Source organism: Pelodiscus sinensis, chromosome 1 (genome assembly GCF_049634645.1).
Source record: "Pelodiscus sinensis isolate JC-2024 chromosome 1, ASM4963464v1, whole genome shotgun sequence".
Lineage (NCBI taxonomy): Eukaryota > Metazoa > Chordata > Testudines > Trionychidae > Pelodiscus > Pelodiscus sinensis.
The window spans coordinates 54986502-55007197 of NC_134711.1; the positions used below are offsets into that span (position 1 = coordinate 54986502).

Consider the following 20696-nt stretch of genomic DNA (forward strand, 5'->3'; position numbering starts at 1 on the left):
CATCCTTTGTTATTTGTCCTAGTTTCCATTTTTTATATGACTCCTTTTTTATTTTGAGATCATGCAAGATCTCCTTGTTAAGCCAAGCTGGTCTTTTGCCATATTTTCTATCTTTCCTACACAGCGGAATTGTTTGCTTTTGGGCCCTTAACAACGTCCCTTTGAAATACTTCCAACTCTCCTCGGTTGTTTTTCCCTTCAGTCTTGCTTCCCTATTAAAATCATTTGTTCCATATGGCTGATGTCAGGTGTGCAGCCCAGAATAACAGAGTAATATCTTGCTGACTTCAGATCTGCCACAATCTTCTGTTTGACTTTTGTTGCCAGTAACTGTATGATCTCATTTTGAATTGTTTTTCAAAGGTAGTGGTGTGTGTACATTTCTTGGGTGGTGATTCTTTTTAGATGCTCCTGGAGTAAAGCATCAAACTTAGCCATCAGCTCTGCAATTTTAAGGAAGCTTCCATTGTTTGGCACATACAGCTGATCTGAAGTGCCATACAGTGCTAGGTTTTGGGTAGCAAACATTCTCACAATGGCAATGAGCCTTTTCAGAACATTTTGCCAGTAAAGAGACTCTGATGCAATCTTCTCTTGATGCTGATCATCTATGGTGGCCTTTAACCTCAGTCTCATCTCAAGCTCTTTCCGCCTATGGAATGTTCTCTGGTGATTTGCTGCCTTCTCATGGCATGTCAGTTTTCTAGACAGATTTTTCCAGTCCTTTGTTCCTATAGAACCCAATGTGGCTGTGTGGATAAACCTCTGTAACATTTCCATATAACCATGTATCATTCTCATATAACTTTGTATTAAGAGATTATATATATACACATATCTTGTTCTTTTAGATATATCTTTATGTTAAGCTTTCTTATAGAATCCTTGTATTAAGAAAAACTTTGTATCCAGTCTTTTCCATAGTATCAGAGGGGTAGCTGTGTTAGTCTGAATCTGCAAAAGCGGCGCGGAGTCCTGGGGCACCTTAGACTAACTGAAGTGTAGGAGCATAAGCTTTCATGGGCAAAGACTCACTTCGTCACATGCATTCGTCACCTTGCCGCTTTTGCAGTCTTTTCCATAGAAACTTTGTATCAGCTCTTTATGCTATAGTTCTTACGAACAGTTAAAGTAAAGAAAATTGTCTTTTGCTAGAAGTAGAATAGATCTCTCCCCTTTCCTTGATTGCCCTGTTGAAATGAATGAGGTGTGAATGGAGAATGAAAGGTGAGCACATCCAGCAGCAGTTGCAAGGCTGGAGAGAGTCTGGGAGCCAGATCCAAGACAATACCTGTGAAGTGAGCTCATTAAGAAGACTGGACATACTGAGGGCCTTGGGAGTTCAGCAGCAAACACCTGCCCTTGGAAGAACTATGGCAGGTGGAAGAGCCGGAGAGGGCAGTATGGGACCAGGAAAAGAGCTGGCAGTATATAACTTCTAGGAGGGGAAAAAGGCCAGCACAGGATTCCACCAATGCTATAGAGGTAAGTAATCGCTTTCAAGCTTTCTCCACAGGCTCTGCAGTGGTGAATGCTTTGGAAGGGACCTCACAAGGAAGAAACGCAAGGGAACACCATCTACTGGAAGGCATAGGATGCGTAGTCTTAGGGATGGGTGTTCCACGACCACAACCCCCAAAAGAAGACGACAGGTGGTGGTGGTCGGGGACTCCGTCCTAAGAGGGACTGAGCCATCCATCTGCCGTCTGGACCTGGAATCTCGAGAGGTGTGCTGCTTACTGGGAGCTCGAATTCAGGATGTGACTGAGAGGCTTACCAAATTGATCAAACCTTCAGATCGCTACCCCTTCCTGCTTCTCCACGTGGGAACTAACGATACGGCCAAGAATGAATTTGAGAGGGTTACTGCGGATTATGTAGCACTGGGAAGAAGGATCCAAGAATCCGGAGCGCAAGTGGTGTTCTCGTCCATCCTCCCGGTTGAAAGGAAAAGACTGGGCAGGGATCGTCGAATTGAGGAAGTAAATGCGTGGTTATTTAGATCATGTCGCAGTGAGGGCTTTGGTTTCTTTAACCATGGGACTCTGTTCCGGGCACAAGGATTGTTAGGAAAAGATGGGATCCACCTAACCAAGAGAGGAAGGAGCATCTTCATGGGCAGGCTTGCAAACCTAGTGAGGAGGGCTTTAAACTAGGTTCATTGGGGGACGGTGACCAAAACCCCGAGGGGAGTGGGAAAGTAGGATATCGGGAAGAAACGCAAAGAGGAACGAGCAAGAAAGGAGGACCCCTGATTCGAATGGAGAAGATAGGGCAATAAACTGGTTATCTGAGGTGTTTATACACTAATGCGAGAAGCCTGGGCAACAAACAGGAAGAACTGGAGGTCCTGGCCCAGTCCAAAAAATATGATTTAATTGGGATAACAAAGACTTGGTGGGATGACTCGCTTGACTGGAGCGCTGTCATGGAAGGGTATAGACTGTTCAGGAAGAATAGGCAGGGGAGAAAAGGAGGAGGAGTTGCACTATACGTAAGAGAGCACTATGATTGCTCTGAACTCCAGTATATAGAGGGAGAAAAACCTGTTGAGAGTCTATGGGTTAAGTTTAGAGGTGCAAACAACAGCAGTGATGTTGTTGTTGGTGTCTATTACAGGCCACCGAATCAGGTGGATGAGGTAGATGACGCTTTCTTTGGACAACTGAGAGAAGTTTCCAGATTGCAGGCCCTGGTTCTCGTGGGGGACTTTAATCACCCTGACATCTGTTGGGAAACCAATACGGCAGTACACAGGCAATCCAGGAAGTTTTTGGAGAATGTTGGGGATAACTTCTTGGTACAAGTGCTGAAGGATCCGACCAGGGGCCGTGCGCAGCTTGACCTTCTGCTCACAAACAGGGAGGAACTAATAGGGGAAGTAGAGGTGGGTGACAACCTGGGAAGCAATGATCATGAGATGGTAGATTTCAGGATCCTGACCAAAGGAAGAAAAGAGAATAGTAAAATACATACCTTGGACATCAGAAAAGCAGATTTTGACTCCTTCAGAGACCTGATGGGTAGAATCCCCTGGAATGCTAACATGAAGGGGAAAGGAGTCCAGGACAGCTGGCAGTATTTTAAAGAAGCCTTACTGAAGGCACAGAAAGATACCATCCCAATGCATAGCAAGAGAGGCAAACATTGTAGGTGACCAGATTGGCTTATGTGGGAAATCCTTGGTGAACTTAAGCAAAAAAAGGAAGCTTACAAAAAGTGGAACCTTGGACAAATGACCAGGGAGGGGTTTAAATGTATAGCTCGAGAATGCCAGGGGGTTATCAGTAAGGCGAAAGCACAAGTGGAACTGCGACTGGCAAAGGATATGAAGGATAACAAGAAAGGTTTCTACAGGCATGTTAATAAGAAGAAGGTGATCAGAGAGGGTGTGGGGCCCCTACTGGATGAAGTAGGTAACCTAGTGACAGATGATGTGGAGAAAGATGAAGTACTCAATGCTTTCTTTGCCTCTGTATTCATGGACAAGGTCGGCTCCCGGACTAGTGTGCTAAGTGACGCAATATGGGACGAAGGTGGGACAGCCCTTGGTGGATAAAGAACAGGTTAGGAACTATTTAGAAAAGCTAAACGTACACAAATCCATGGGTCTAGACTTAATGCAACCGACGGTACTGAGGGAGTTGGCAAATGTCATTGAGAAGCCTTTGGCCATTATCTTTGAAAAGTTGTGGAGATCGGGAGAGATCCCGGATGATTGGAAAAAGGCAAATGTAGTGCCCATCTTCAAAAAAGGGAAGAAGGCCAATCCAGGGAACTATAGGCTGGTCAGTCTTACCTTGGTTCCTGGAAAAATTGTGAAAGGGATCCTTAAGGAATCCATTTTGAGGCACTTGGAAGAGAGGAAAGTGATTAGGAATAGTCAGCATGGATTCACAAAGGGCAAGTCGTGCCTGACCAATCTGATTAGCTTCTATGATGAGGAACTGACTCTGTGGACATAGGAAAGTCAGTGGATGTGATATACCTTGACTTTAGCAAGGCTTTTGATACGGTCTCCCACAATATTCTTGCCAGCAAGTTAACGGAATATGGATTGGATAAATGGACTGCAAGATGGATAGAAAGGGGGCTAGAAGGCCGGGCCCGGCGGGTAGTGATCAACGGCTTGATGTCAAGATGGCGGTCGGTTTCTAGCAGAGTGCCCCAAGGTTTGGTTATAGGACTGGTTTTGTTCAATATCTTTATTAATGACCTGGATGAGGGGATGAATTGCACCCTCAGCAAGTTTGCAGATGACACTAAGCTAGGGGGAGAGGTAGATACGCTTGAGGGCAGAGATAGGGTCCAGAGTGACTTAGACAAATTGGAGGATTGGGCCACAAGAAATCTGATGAAGTTCAACAAGGACAAGTGCAGAGTCCTGCCCTTGGGATGGAAGAATCCCAAGCATTGTTACAGGTTGGGGACCAACCAGCTAAGTAGTAGTTCTGCAGAAAAGGACCTGGGGGTTACAGTGGATGAGAAGCTGGATATGAGTCAACAGTGTGCCCTTGTAGCCAAGAAGGCTAATGGCATATTACGTTGTATTAAGAGGAGCACTGCCAGCAGATCCAGAGATGTCATTATTCCCTTTTATTTGGCTCTGGTGAGGCCACATCTGGAGTACTGTGTCCAGTTCTGAGCCCCCCACTACAAAAAGGATGTGGATGCATTGGAGAGGGTCCAGCGGAGGGCAACCAAAATGATTAGGGGGCTGGAGCATATGACCTATGAGGAACGGCTGAAGGAGTTGGGTCTGTTTAGTCTGCAGAAGTGAAGAGTGAGGGGGGATTTGATAGCAGCCTTCAACTTCCTAAAGGGAGCTTCTAAAGAGGATGGAGAAAGGCTGTTCTCAGTGGTGACAGATGGCAGAACAAGGAGCAATGGTCTCAAGTTGCGGTGGGAGAGGTCCAGGTTGGATATTAGGAAAAACTATTTCACTAGGAGAGTGGTGAAGCATTGGAATGGGTTACCTAGAGAAGTAGTGGAGTCTCCTAAAGGTGTTTAAGTCTCGGCTTCACAAAGCCCTGGCTGGGTTGATTTAGTTGGGATTGGTCCTGCCTAGAGCAGGGGGCTGGACTTGATGACCTTCTGAAGTCTTTTCCAGCTCTATGAGTCTATGAAATTTGGTGGCCCTTAGGGTTGTTTCTGAAGAGTCTGCCATACCTCAACATAATGGTCCAGACTAAATGTGTTGGATGGTTTATAGAACATCACATTATTATTTCTTTTCATTAAGTTCTAGCTCTCGCCCAACTTTATTCAGTACTGCTGTGCTAAACACGTCTTGCTGTGACATAACCTAAATAAGAAAAACTAGTTGTTATTTAGAATCCCCATAGGTTCTTAGAACACAATGAATTTCTTCAAGGCAGTCAATGTTAAGCACTTCGACAGTGGATATGAAGGAAAATCTCCTCTAAGTACATGTAAAAATAATTAAGACATACCTTCATAATTTATGTTCACAGCACTTACCAGATTTATAACTGGGAGAAGCAGTTCAAGTGAATGTCTCAAAAATTAAAAGTTAATATCTGAAGCACATTATTAAAGAAATAGATTGTAAACCCACTGAAGAGATAAATTCATGCTTCCATCACTATGGTAAGACTACAACAATCTCATATGAAGATTTATGACCCTCCTATCTGCTTTAACAAATTGCTATAGTGTAAACGCTTTCTGTGGCAGGAATACAGGCTAATAAAAGCATGTGCTTTTTATGGATCAAAGCAGTTGCCTTAAAAAGTTATCTATGTATCACACAGATTTTTAATTTTTTTTTCAATTATTTACTTTTATTATATCTTATAGTTGACTGAAATGCAAGATCCTCTTATCCCAGGGTAAGTGCATTTAGGAAATATTTTCCAAAATACTGTACTGCTGTTCAGAGATGGGTGTGTCACAGTCACACTATCTAAGGTTCTTCTCAAGCTACAGATGTTTGAGGAGCTCAGAAATTTTCCAGTACTGTTCAATCCACTGTCTATCTTGTAGTTTCCTTTTTTGATCAATATGGTCAAAAGTGGGATAGGAGAAGAATGGAGAGAGGAAATAATTCATTTTGTTATTCCAAAAAGCATGGTTGATTCCATTAGCAATTCCATTATACTCATTTCAGGATCTGGGTCAGAGCTTGGTTTAGAAGGTGAGAAAGACAAGTTTGGTAGAGGCACCCAATTTTTTTGTTTTTTTAATGATATTGTATTTTGCAGCTATGTCTTTCAGCAAATTTGGGACACACCTCATATCCTAAGCTGCAAGATATTCTCAGGTTTCAACACTCAATATGCATGAACTTACAAGAGTGACTTCAGGATGAATTAAAGGACCAGTGTACTAGATATATTAATTCCCAACACTAACTTCCATTTAAGGCTATATGAATCTAGAGCAAATAACTCCAAGAAGGTTTTATAGCATAAATATTTTCTTTTTCATAAAGGACAAATGGATTCCACAGGGTAAATAAAATAGTTTCTCCCCCACCATATTTTTCATTGCCAAATGAATGTCTCAGAACTTTGAACGGCATCTGCATTATCTGTCTAATGTGGAAATAAATGGGCCCCTCCCAGGAGCTGCAAGAGAGTGAGAAGTAATCCCTTTTAAAATGTGTCTGTATTTGATTTTAAATGATAATTTTATATCCTCAAGTTGGTTTGTAATAGAACAGAAGATTGGGAGAACAGAGCTGTACTGCAGGGAGCCCATACAGACTGGAGTCTATCCTGAGAGGAATCTAATGGCAAAGAGTCAAGAATGGAAGCTCCATGCAACCTCCATCTAGATTATGGATAATGATACAGATAATGGTACAGAAAGGCTGCAGGCTTATGGCCCTTTGAGGGGAATGGTACTGAAAGGGCATCAGTCACAAAGGGTGACTCCTTCATAGCAACTCTCAGAACTCTAAAGAGGGCAGGCAGGAGCGACTGGTGTGTGCAGGGAGAGGGAGTCCAGCCAGAGAGGCAGGTAGGGGATATTTGGCGGGTGTAGTGGAGCGTGTAGGGATGTAAAATCCCCTTTAATCAGTTAACTGGTTAAACGTTAAGTTTAACCAATGAACTGATTAAACAGGAGTGGGGAGAGCTTTCTATCCCACTGGGCTGAAGTGGCTCCCCCACCTGTCACAGCTGGGCTAGATCAGTCCCCATACTGCAGGCAGGGGCTATTCCAGCGTTGCTGCTCCAGCTCGGAGGGGCTGCTGGCTTCCATCCCACACAGGCTGTGGGGCTCTAGCAGCCCTCTCCCTGCAGCAGGCGGCGGTGGGGTTGCTGTTCCCAAGTTACAGTTAACCATTATTCAATAAGAGCCACCTATTAAGGATGATGCTTATCGGGTAGCCGGTTAATTGGTTACTCGTTCACATTCCTAACCCCATGTGACAATTAAAATTTTGGTGGGAGTGTACTGGGGGGCGATGCACATCCTGGGTGCTACTATGAGTCACCTATGAGTGTAGGGTGAGTATAGCCACTGTTCTATATAATGTCTACTCCCCTCTGTGTATAGCACTGAGCACCAGTGGGAATGCCCCATTCTCCGCTCTCTCCCTCCATATTTTAGACACTAGTGCCAATGATGTTGCTAGCCTCGAATAAACTTTAAACTCAGGAGAGCACAAGAACTGCAGGTGTGCCCTTCACCTGTGTTAGCGATACACAAACCCCTAAAGCACTCTGTGATGGGTTGGATCACAGGGGTCCTCTTGGAATTGTCATATGCCTACACTACAGAGCTTTTTCGGAAAAACCGCCATTTTTTTAAAAAAAAACCTTATTACGCCCACATTGCAATCGTGTTCTTTCGAAAGAAAATTGAAAGAACAGAGGGGTTTTTCCAGCATCGGTAATCCTCTTTCCACAAGGAAGAAGCCTTTTTCCGAAAGATCTCTTTCGGAAAAAGGTGTGTGTGGACGGGGAAGAGGGAGTTCTTTCAGAAGAAGAGGAAAGAGGAAAAAGCACAGGTGCCCTAGTGGCCACTCCGTCCATAGTAATCACAGTTTAAATACAAGATAGTGTCCATTCAGTGTGGACACTGTCTTTCAAAAAAGCAGATCTCTTTTTCAATGTGGTTTAAACAAAATACAGGACTATGTAGCATTTTAAAGACTAACAAGATGGTAGTCTTTAAAGTGCTACATAGTCCTGTATTTTGTTTCAGCTACACCAGACTAACACGGCTACATTTCTATCACTATTCAATGTGGTTTGGCAGTGTGAATGTGTTCTTTCGGAAGAAGTTTTCTTGGAAGATCTCTTCGGAAAAGCTTCTTCTGAAAGAAGCCTGCAGTCTAGACGTAGCCCCATTGTACTGGTCATGCAACTGAGCACATCTACCTGCCCTCTGGAGCACCCCACCACTCTGTCTTGCTGGGCCAGAAACTCTGGTCTACTTGAGCCAAGGCACAGAGTTAGAGTAACAGCTCCTGAGCAGAGCAACAGCTCCTGAGCAGAGCAACACATTGAAACATAGCTCTGGATGGGCTCAGGTGTACACACTGGCAGCCCCCAAGGAGGATCAAATAAACTTATTTTACTCAGTATAAATGTTTTACACAGAGAAAGCTTGTAAGTTCATCCTCTTTATAATGAAAGAGAGATATACACAGTGGTAACCCCTAGGTAACTATTATTTACACTGAGCTTGATAATAACCAAAAGTGTTTTATTAAGTATAAAAAATAAGATTTACTCATAGACTCATACACTTTAAGGTCAGAAGGGACCATTATGATCATCTAATCTGACCCCCTGCACAGTGCAGACCACAGAATCTCACCCACCCCTCCTAGAATAATCCTCTCACCTATATCTCAGATATTGAAGCCTTCAAATACTTTGAAGACCCCAAGATGCAGAGAATCCTCCAGCTGTGATCTGTACCCCATGCTACAGAGGAAGGCGAAAAACCTCCAGGGCCTCTGCCAATCTACCCTGGAGGAAAATTCCTTCCCGACCCCAAATATGGCGATCAGCTAAACCCTGAGCATGTGGGCAAGACTCACCAGCCAGACACCCAGAAAGTACTCTATAGTAACTCCTATCATCCCTCCATTGACCGATTTAAGTGATTGCAAGTAAAAACAGACAGCTCAAAGTAAGTTATTAAGCCAGAATAAACAAAAACAAACCCTTTAATCCTAATACACTAAGAAACTAGTTACATGCAAATTCCTACCTTAACAGTTGTCCTACTCATCCCTCCTTGCTTAGGCCCAATCCTTCCCCATGTTCAGTCTTAGATTTTCGAGCAGGCATTGTAGGTGCTAAGTGGGGGGAGGGGAGTGTCTTCTGGCATCTGGCCACTCCTTCTATTATTTGGTTCCCTCCTTTATATCCCTTTTGCCCAAGATGGGAATTCTTTGTGTTCAGTTCAAATTTTCCTCACCTTGAGTGGAAAAGTACCAGTGGAAAAGTACCAGATCCAAAAATGGGTTCCATCATCAGGAGGCATGGTCACATGTCTTTGTAGGACCAATCACAGTTTGGGCTTGCAGGAAAAACAAAACCCTTCAAAGATTTTTTACTTTGCCACCCAGCCAGTAAGTTCCTAAAATATCACTAGTGGCTTTTACTAGAATATCTGCACTAATAAAACAAATTCCCACTTAATGTTTATATATTCACATACAAGAAAGATACATGCATACAAATAGACTATACAGGTTCAGTGGATTACAACTTTTAGAGTGACATGTCACATGCTGTACTTCACATAAAGCATCTTTGAGTTATGAATATTCATATTCAGAAGCCAATTTTCATAAAGCACAGAGGGCTGTGTTACACCCCACATAATGGCCCATGTGAAAGCTCAGCATCATCTGGCCCTACAGAATTATCATAGTGCTCTTTTACCCATGTCAGGCTCTCTCATCCAATCCCTTTTTCCCTACAAAAGCAAAATAAAAAGTGTGTATTTAACATTGCAAGCTGGCATGGTCTCTATATTGGGGAAATGATGCAACATGTGTATGACTTGCAATATGTACCAGTTTTTCTGAAAACTGTACTCCTGTAATTATTCTGATGCTTCTATTTTGTATAGAATTTCAATCTAAAATAACAAATTAACTAAAATAAATTTTAGAATAGCATTTGAGAGAATTGATATGACTATCAGTTATTTTTCTTTGATAAATAATCAGTTCTTACCTGTGCAGGAATAATCATCAATTCGTATATATCCTGTTCTGCAGATGCACATGAAAGATCCCGGTGTATTTACACACATGGTATTCTCACGACAATAATGCCGTCCTTCAGCACACTCATCAATATCTGTGAACAAAACGGGGGAGGAGGGGCAATTTATCAAATGATACTGAGTTCTTCAGACCCACTCAATCTATCACTCTATTCACTTCCACCAGTATTTAACTGGACTAAAAAGTTGCTTGAATAGCAAAGCATTTTGGAAAGTTGTTAAGTTTTCTCTTTTAAAATAACTGTTTGAAGTGTTCAAATAACAGGAGCAGCATGAGCTTTGTGGGTACAGCTGTTAGTGGAGGTACAAATAAGATTACATCAGCTTAGATGTTTTCTAACTCCTTTTGAAATGTCTGTGTTGTTCTGTCTATGATTTAAGTAAGACCAGCATATATCTAAAGGCCTGAAGACCAGCCTGGCTGCACCAGCACTGCAGTGCCATTTGTCATTATATATACTACCTTTGATCCAATGGGTAGCCTTTTTTTATCATAGGGAGGCCATGGGCAAGTTCTTAACAGATATTAAAACTTATTAAAAGTTTTTCTTAGAAACATGAAGTCACCAATTGGTAGTTCACTAGATATGTAGGTAGATATTTAGTCAAATCTGTGAACGTTACATAGGAGCCTAAAAGGAACCTATTTATGTAGAGATTTCATACGATGGAGAAATTTGTATCCTGATAAAGTCTCACATCATATCAAACACCTGTTGCAATGTTAATTCATAGAGCAAGTTCCCCATGAAAACTATTGTAGACATAGAGCTTGACTAATCTGGAGCTCACTAGGTACATAGTATTAGTTAATTTCAGGTGGTGTGCTATAATGGATAAAAGAATATGAAGTATGTGCATATGTACGCCACAACTTCTGCACAATATATTACTGTATTTGCTGCTGCTAAAAAAAGAGGGGGGTTATACTGATTTGGGAGTGGTTAGTAACAGACTGACTCATGATACCATTGCATAGACAAGTACCACACAAATATCAATGAGCTGTTCAGTGCATGCACGGATCCCTAATTTTATTAGCAAGCAAAGCCTCAGACATTTTTCACAATTCCATGGCCATGGAATTTGCCATGGAACCTAACATTGTTACAAAATTCCAGCCTAGATATTAAGAGTTGGGAGTCTGTTTGTTTTCTTTTTAAATTATGCTCATGATGGGAAAAAAAGCCAACCTCCCTAACCCTCCTACCCCCAAAACCAAAACCCAACACTAGACAGAAAGCAAAGTGTAAACTTGTATTCCTGAGTCTGCTGAGAGGTCAAAATAGAGACCGGAATTAAAAACTCAACTGCATGTTGATTTGCAGTGATGAAAAATTAAATATCAGCAATGATAGCTACTGTACCTTACTGCTGATCCTTTTAGCACTAGTATCCAGATAATATTCTAATCCTTCAACACCTTCCCTTCCGCACTGGCAAAAGCATCAACTTTCTGCTACCCAGCTGCCACCATCTCTTGCCTTCCACCCTACAACTCCAAAATACAATTTTGCATTATTTGTATAAAGGTTTGTGTCACATTGGGCATTTAGAAGCAGAGTAAATCAAATAAACGCTGCATGTATACTGCACTGATTCTGTCTTTATTTTCATACTTCAAAAAAATCCTCTGTTCTTTCTTTATCTGAAGCTGCTGTAAATATTTTCAGTTCTGAGCATCACAGAAAACAATTAGCATAGCTGAAGTCAATGCACTTACTGCAGTGCTTTCTGTGTGGTAAGGTTGGTAGGGGCTGCTTTCCCATTGACTTTAACCACTCTTCTCATCCTGGTGGAGTCCCAGAGTCAATGGGAGAGCACTTGGAGATCGATTTATCACGTCCAAGCAGACACAAAAAATCGACTGCTGGTGGATCAACCGTTGAATTTCTGGTAAGTGCAGACCTGCTACTATTTTCATGGCTCTTCTCTGTACTCTTCTCAGTTTACCAACATCCTTCTTGAACTGTGGGCACCAGAACTAGACACGGTATTCCAATAGCTCTCACAGCAGAGCCAAATATAGAAGTAGAATAACCTCTGCTTCTAATCAAAACTCTTCTCTTTATGCATCCAAGGATTGCATTTTTCTCATTTGGCCATAGAATCACACTCTGAGGCTAGGTCTACACTATTGGGTTTTATCGGAAAAAGCTCCGCAAATTGCACTCAGCAATTTGTGTAGCTTTTTCGATCGCTTTTCCGGAAAAGGCATTTCCGTCATTTGGCCCTGTCTAGGCGGGGCCAAATGGCAGAAAAGCCTCCTTTTTCGGAGGAATCCTTATTCTTTGTGAAATGAGGAATACAGGGCTTCCCGAAAGAATGCGTTTGCTCTTCTGCAAAGAAAAGTGGAAGAGCAAATGCGTTCCCTGGACACGGCAGGGTGTTTTTGGGATACCTAAACCCCCACAGTGTAGACATAGCCTGAGAGCATGTTCAGTTGATTTATTCATTACAACCCCCATATCTTTTTCAAAGTCACTGCTTCCCAGGAGCAAGATCACCATTCTGTAAGTATGGCCTACATTCTTTGCTCTTAAATGTATATATTTAGCCATATTAAAATGCATATTGTTTGTTTGTGCCTAATTTATTATATGATCAATAATGCTCTGCGTGACCTGTGTTCTCCATTCTTTACCACTTCCTGATTTTTGTGATATATGAACACCTTCTCTGTGATGGTTTTATCTTTTCTTCCAATCACTGATAAAAATGTTAAATAGCATATGGTCAAGAACTGACCCCTGAAAGGACATCCATATATCAGTTGCTCTATTATCCTGCCTGCAATTGATGTTAGGCTGACAGACCTATAATTACCTACGTCATCTCATTCACTCTTTTTCAATATTGGCACAACAACACAGGGATGTAAAATCCCATTTAATCAGTTGGACTGGACTGGAATGCTCCCAGCCCATGACGTGGTGGTACCAGTTGAGCTCTCGGTTAGCCCATTACTGGTAAGCATCACCCTTAAATGCATCACCCAGTTAAACATACAACATTAGCTTTCATCTAGACTTTTGGGAGAAGCCCTGTGTCCAATACTTATTGAAAATCAACAGTCATGACCAGTGAGATTTTCTGCTAGCTCTTTCAAAATTCTTGGATGCAAGTTATCTGAATCTGATGATTTTAAAATGTCTGACGTTAGTACCTTCTGTTTCGCATCATCCAGTTGTACTATTGGAATGGAAATATCGTTATCATCTGATGAGGCTAAATCATCTGTTTTTCCCACAAATACAGAACAGAATATATATATTGAATATTTCTCTCTTTTTTGCATTATTATTGATAATTCTATCACTTCCATCTAGTAATGGAACAATAGCATTATCAGGATTATTTTTGGTCCCTTTACATTTTAAAAACTTTTGTTTATACTGCTGGCCATAGATTTCTCCTTGCATCCTTTGCTTCCCTTATCAATTTTCTGCAATTCCTAATTTCTGATTTACCTTCATTACAATGAACTTCACCTTTCTTCCATTTGTTAAATATATTATTGTTTTATATAAGGTACCTTCACTTGTCCTCTAAACTAGGTCATTTTTTAAAACAGCACGACCTTCTTCCTCAATTGTGGAATTGTGGCTTTGGGACATCTAATAAATTGTTCTCCGATTATTCCCAATTATTATTCTTCACATGTTTCTGATTAAATTCTTCACCTCAGATGTGTTGGCTCATAATTACTTTCAGCTTTGTAAGACTGGCTCTATTAAAGCATCAAATATATATTAGTACGGAGTTCATTCTACTTGCACATATTAAATGTGATCAAGTCATGATTACCTGTACCTAAGTTATTATTCTTTTTTGTCCTCTGATCAGTTTCTTTTCATCTGTTAAAACAAGGTCTAAAACACAATTCCCCAATGTTGGCTGCAACACTTTATGTTAAAAAATACTAATCTATAATACTCAGAAATTCCAAGCATGTTTTAGTACTGGCAATATGAAACCTCTAGCATATGTTACTCAAACTGAAGTCCCTCATGATCATACAGCTTTTATCCTAATATTATAGATACATGTATACAGAGCTGGGTATCCTGTTCCCCTAATGTGATTCAGTGGTCTGTAGCAGACCCACACTATTGACCCTCTTTTTACTTTATCTGTTAGGACATGGATCCATAAGCATTCAAGATACTTTTCTACTGAGTTATCAGGGACTTAGAAGCAGGTAATGCCGTTTTTGATATCCAGTACCATTTCCCCTCCATTTTTGCTCACTCAGTCCTTCCTAAATAGGTTATTGTAGCCAGACACAAAAACCCCATCTTGTTTTTCCACGAGCCCCATCTTGTTCCCCCCCCCCCCAGAGAGCAAGAGAAAGGCAGTCAGCCTTTGATGCCCTGGGAACGCAGGTGTGCTGCCTGTCATAAACAGAAACCAGACAGTAAATGGGCTAGCTGATGACCCGGGGCCTCCCGTTGCCCTGATGGCTAGTACCAGTAATTGACACGCCTGCACTGTCCCAGAGAGGAATCTTCGCCCATCACATACCAGAGGTGCCCATTGTCTGCATTTTCCCAGGTGTAAATTATGCTTTGCACCCTTCGTGGGAAACTTGGCATTCAAAGCCATTTTTCCTAATTGGCCACTTGAAACCAGGAAGAAGCCTACATGACCCAAGGGGTATAAAAAGAGGTTCAGCAGCCCGCCCCATTTGAGCTCCAATCATCTATACCTGCTGGCAGGTATTGATTGTCTCCCGAGGTCTGTGGGACGCCCAACCTCGCCCTACTTCTTCCCGAGGGATTGAGAGAAAGACGCTGGCCACGCCAAGTCTGGAACGCAGGGGTGAGAATATATACCTGCTATGTGTCTATTTTGCATGCATTTAATAAGAGCTCAGAGAACCAAAGGGTTTCATGGTACCTGTAAGTGACTTATTAGTGTAATTTCTGTCCTGTCCTTTGTAGTGTCTGTGTTATCTGTAACACAGTAGTAGCATTTAACAACTAAGTTTACCCTGTAACAATAAATAGTAACTGTTTAAGCTTTAACCTGACTCCTTCAGTTGCTGTAACAGAACCAAGCACAATTTAAAAGAACTTCAGCCGGTCATAAGGGACTCACTGCCCTGACCGTCGGCTGACAGTTATAACCATTTATTTTAACATTCAAATAATGCAAATCATCCCACCAGGTTTCAGCAATACTAAGTAGATAGAATTTATTAACATAATGAGCAATTCTAATTCCTCCTCTTTGCTACCCAGGCTCCTAGAAGTGGAGTATAGGCAATTCAATAATACGTTTTCTTTCTGCCCTTTGATTAATTTTGTTTTCAATATCTAAGGCTTTTTTAGTCCCGATTTTTATCCTCCCATTTATTATTAGTCTCTCACCCTCCTGACTACTCTAGCCAGCCTTGATCAAGACAGTAAAAAAAATCCACAACCAGGAAGCAAGAGGTCAGAGTAGCATTCCACATGACTTGAGACAGATGGGGATGGGTACAGATGGGGATGGGTATTCTGTGGCTACCAGAAATAAGAGAAGCAAGAGGAATTCCACATAAGTAGAAATTTCAGATTAATACCAAGTCCTAAATATGGAAAATACCTGTCAGGATCCACTAGATCCAAAGGAAGAAAGAAATACATGGGACATATGTGTGGATGGCAACTCAGCCAAACCTATAAGAAAAATCAAGCTTTCCCACAAACAACTCTCCAATTGCCAGTCTAGACGCAGCCTGTATGTGTTAGTTCACACCAAATGGAGGACTCCATTTTGTAGAGCAAAATAGCATTCTCTATAGATCATGTTCTTACGTGTGTGTGGGAGGTCACACTAGTGGGGACAGTCCAGTAGCAAATAGAACTACACCACTGGGTTTTGTTGTTTTTTTCTTGGATTATCAATTCTTGGATTATCATTTTTCTTGGATTATCAATTTCAAGATTTTTGTGTGTCTTGGTTCAAATTGGGGGATCAAATTGAAATCTCAAAAACTCCTTTGGAATAAGAGAGCTGTTTCTCACTTTACCCATTTAAGAACAAATGGAAATATTATTTTTTAATTGCAGTAGCACCTAGACATCCCAATTAGAGATCAAGACCCTAATGTAGGTTGGCATTATATTCATAGCAAATTAAAAAGTCCCTTCCACCAAGAATTTATAATCTTAGCATTTGATAAGACACAGTGGAGGAAAAAGCAAAGAAGCAGGATGAAGAGAGATTAAGGGAAAGGACAAGATAACAGTCAAATGACAACCCACAGTTTCACAATACCAAGAGCTGACGTATTGTGACAAAAAATTCCAAATCAAATAAAGCAGCATATTCTTCAGGGCATTAATTGATACCAATTTTGAAGGCTACAAATGAAGTCAGACTATTTTGCCAGAGAAGAAGAAAGTTCACTATAGAAATCACCAAAATAGACATAATTTTATCTCAGCTACTAACTGAAACAATTGTTTAGCCTTTAAGTCACCTTTAGCTCCAGACTCACTCAACACAATGGAAAGCTCAATGCATTTTGAAACCTAAGAAAGACTATAGTACTTATCAGAATTGTATCCTATCAAAAAGCCTGTTAGCACATTAATGGCCATTAATCATAGAATAATAGAATAATAATAGAACTGGAAAGGCCTTGAGAGATCATCACGTCCAGTTCTCTGCCCTCACAGCAGGACCAGCCACCATCTAGATCATCCCTGATAGATGTCTATCTAACCTGCTTTTAATATCTCCAGTGATGGAGATTCCACAACCTCCCTAGGCAATTTATTCCAGTGTTTTACTACCCTGACAGTTAGGAAGTTTTTCCTAATGTCCAACCTAAACCTCCCTTGCTGCAGTTTAAGCCCATTGCTTCTTGGGGTACATCTACACTGTGAGGTTTCTCTGGGATACTGGAGGTATCTTGGAAAAACTCTGCCACATCCAAGGAATGCATTTGCTCTTCCACTTTTTTTTGCGGAAGAGCAAACGTGCTCTTTCGGGGAGCCCTGTATATCTTGTTCTATGATGGCTAAGGGCTTCACCAAAAGAGGAGGCTTTTCCACCATTTGGTCCCATCTCTACTGGGCCAAATGGAAGAAAAGCCTCTTCTGGAAAAGCAATCGAAAAAGCTATGCAAACTCAGGATCACAATTTGCATAGCTTTTTCCAAAAAAACAAAACAAAACTATAGTGTAACTTTGTCCTATCATCAGAGGTCAAGGAAAACAATTGTTCTCCTTCCTCCATGTAACACCCTTCTACATACTTGAAAACCACTATCATGTCCCCCCTCAGTCTTCTCTTTTCCCCATTCTTTCAGTCTTCCCTGATAGGTCATGTTTTCTAGACCTTTAATCATTTTTGTTGCTATTCCCTGGACCTTTTCCAATTTCTCTACATCCTTCTTGAAATGTGCTGCCCAGGAATGGATACAATACTCTGAGGTTTAATCAGTGCAGAATACAGCAGAAGAATCACTTTTCATGTCTTGCTCACAATACTCCTGTTAATGCATCACGGAATCATATTTGCCTTTTTTGCAACAGTGTCACACTGTTGACTCATATTTAACTTGTGATCCACTATGATCCCTAGATCTCTTTCTGCAGTACTCCTTCCTAGATAGTTTCTTCCCATTCTGTATATGTGAAACCGATTGTTTCTTCCTAAGCGTATTACTTTGCATTTGTCTTTATTAAACTTCATCCTATTTATCTCAGACCATTTCTCCAGTTTGTCCAGATCATTTTGAATTATGACTCTATCATTCAAAGCACTTGCAATCCGTCCCAGCTTGGTATCAGCTGCAAACTTAATAAGCATACTCTCTATGCCAATATCTAAATAATTGATGAAGATATTGAACAGAACTGGTCCCAAAACTGACCCCTGCAGAATTCCACTTGTTACGCCCCTCCAGCATGACTGTGAACCATTAATAACTATTCTCTGAGCATGGTTATCCAGCCAGTTATGCACCCACCTTATAGTAGCCCCATCTAGGTTGTATTTCCCTAGTTTATTGATAAGAAGGTCATGTGAGACCATATCAAATGCTTTACAATATAGGTATACCATGTCCACTGCTTCCCCCTTATCTACAAGACTTGTTATCCTATCAAAGAAAGCTGTCAGATTGGTTTGACATGCTTTGTTCTTTACAAATCCATGCTGGCTGTTATCCATGCTATCACCTTATTATCTTCCAGATGTTTGCAGATGAATTCCTTAATTATTTGAACCATTATCTTTCCTGGCACAGAAACTAAGCTGACTGGTCTGTAGTTTCCTGGGCTGTTCTTATTTCCCTTCTTATAGATGGGCACCATATTTGCCCTTTTCCAGGCTTCTGGAATCCCTCCTGACTTCCATGACTTTTTGAAGATGATAGCTACAGGTTCAGATACATCCTCTATCAGCTCCTTGAGTATTCTAGGATGCATTTCATCAAGCCCTGGTGACTTAAAGATATCTAATTTTTCTAAGTAATATTTAACTTGTTCTTTTTCTATTTTAACTTCTAAACCTATCCCAATTCCAATAGCTTTCAGTACACTAGCCAACCATCAATCAATCTTCTCGGTGAAAACCGAAACAAAGAAGTCATTAAGCACTTCTGCCATTTCCAAGTTTTTCCCACTTCACTGAGCAATGGGACTACCCTGTTGTTGGTGTTCCTCTTTTTCTAATATATTTGTAGAATGATTAGATATTTGTAGATATTAATTTCTCACTGCTTAGCAGGTAAGATCCTGGAGACAATCAGGTCAGTAGGTTGAATACATCATTCCAACAGTTTTACATACTTGAGGATAATACAAGCTAGCATGATTTAGGTCTGTGGTTTGACACCGTGCCACCATTTCTGACATACTAGAAGATACTCCGATATGTAGTCATGGAATCATGGAGATCAACATCCCAGTGGAACAGACAGAGGGAAATTCCAGGAAAACTGGTTATAGGGAAAGCAGCAAAATAAGTACTTCTATCTTTTTATTCATTTTATAAAAAACATTCAAAGATATTTTCTTGAATATAATCTAGAGTAATGATGCAGTATAAATTAGCCTGATAAATAAAACTGCTTTTTATATAAATGAATTCAACTATAACCAAACTCGTAGAATTAGCATGTATTCCAACAAGTCAACCTATGTTCTGTGTACTAATGTGAAGCAATAACCCCCAAAATGGCAGTAATCATGCTGCTGACACCAAAATAAGCCTTTTCAGAACTGAATGGGAAGGTAGTGCTATTATTCTTTTAAAAATAACTGTGTGAATTTTAGTGCTTGTGAAAGGTTTTGGCTTGACAGCCCTGGAGAACAAAGCTCTATATTTATCCACTGAAAAGGAACAGCATGGGCTAGCTCTCCCATACCGCTTCATCAACAAGTCTCAATCTTGACCTGAAGGAACCACCTCCAAGCTAAGGGTGTAATTCGCTCGCCGCTTCTTTTCAGTCTTTGGTCTCTGTGCTCAGACTGCTAAATAAGGTTAATACCATTTCCAAGGACCCTTTAAGTGATGCATACATGGGTCAATTGGAAACTGAAGTCAGACAACCAGGAAGTTAAGTGACAGCACATTATTCATTACATGTATATTACTGACTAGCCAATAGATATAATTTTTGACTGTTTCAAATGTTAACCTGGCTCACATTTAAACAGACAAACTAGTTTAGAAAAGCTGTACTATATATCCAACTATAAGGCATCCAAAAAAGGAAAAGGGGTATTTTAAATCTTAGAGCATAATGTTGTTATTCGTCTGCTAACAACTGTATTAATCATCGTTGGCTTTTCCTTCCCTCTTTAGAATCACAGGAATATGATGGTGAAGAGCAAATATGGCTGATTACTGCAAATGCAATCAGGAAAGGAGGATGAATGGATTACACAGATATTATACCCAGGCAATATATTTTAATGAGTTACATGTAAAGGGATTGTTTGTAATCCATGCTACACACCCCATGGCTGGATTACCACAACACACTTTCATTTATTACATATGATTCAAAATACAGCATTCCAAATGTTCTGTACCATGGAAAAACAGACAATAGTAGCACATTACACCACTGCTCTGTGCTCTGCCTGCTCTTCGCTCCACCTTTTCTTCTGATGTTTCTAAACACTTGGGCTACGTCTACACTGGCCCCTTTTCCGGAAGGGGCATGTAAATTTCACCAGTCGTCGTAGGGAAATCCGCGGGGGATTTAAATATCCCCCGCGGCATTTAAATAAAAATGTCCGCCGCTTTTTTCCGGCTTTTAAAAAAGCCGGAAAAGAGCGTCTACACTGGCCCCGATCCTCCGGAAAAAGTGCCCTTTTCCGGAGGGTCTTATTCCTACTTTGAAGTATTTTGAAGTAGGAATAAGACCCTCCGGAAAAGGGCACTTTTTCCGGAGGATCGGGGCCAGTGTAGACGCTCTTTTCCGGCTTTTTTAAAAGCCGGAAAAAAGCGGCGGACATTTTTATTTA

At 41.0% G+C, this 20696-nt stretch overlaps 1 protein-coding gene across 1 annotated transcript in view; it reads right to left on the bottom strand.

Moving 5' to 3' along the window:
* Nucleotides 1-20696, bottom strand: part of NELL2 (neural EGFL like 2) — a 290204-nt gene that overhangs the window by 133741 nt on the left and 135767 nt on the right. Inside the window, exon 13 of the mRNA XM_006126494.4 lies at nt 10170-10295. Coding sequence (XP_006126556.2) covers nt 10170-10295 — 126 coding nt within the window. The remainder of the gene's footprint in view (nt 1-10169; nt 10296-20696) is intronic.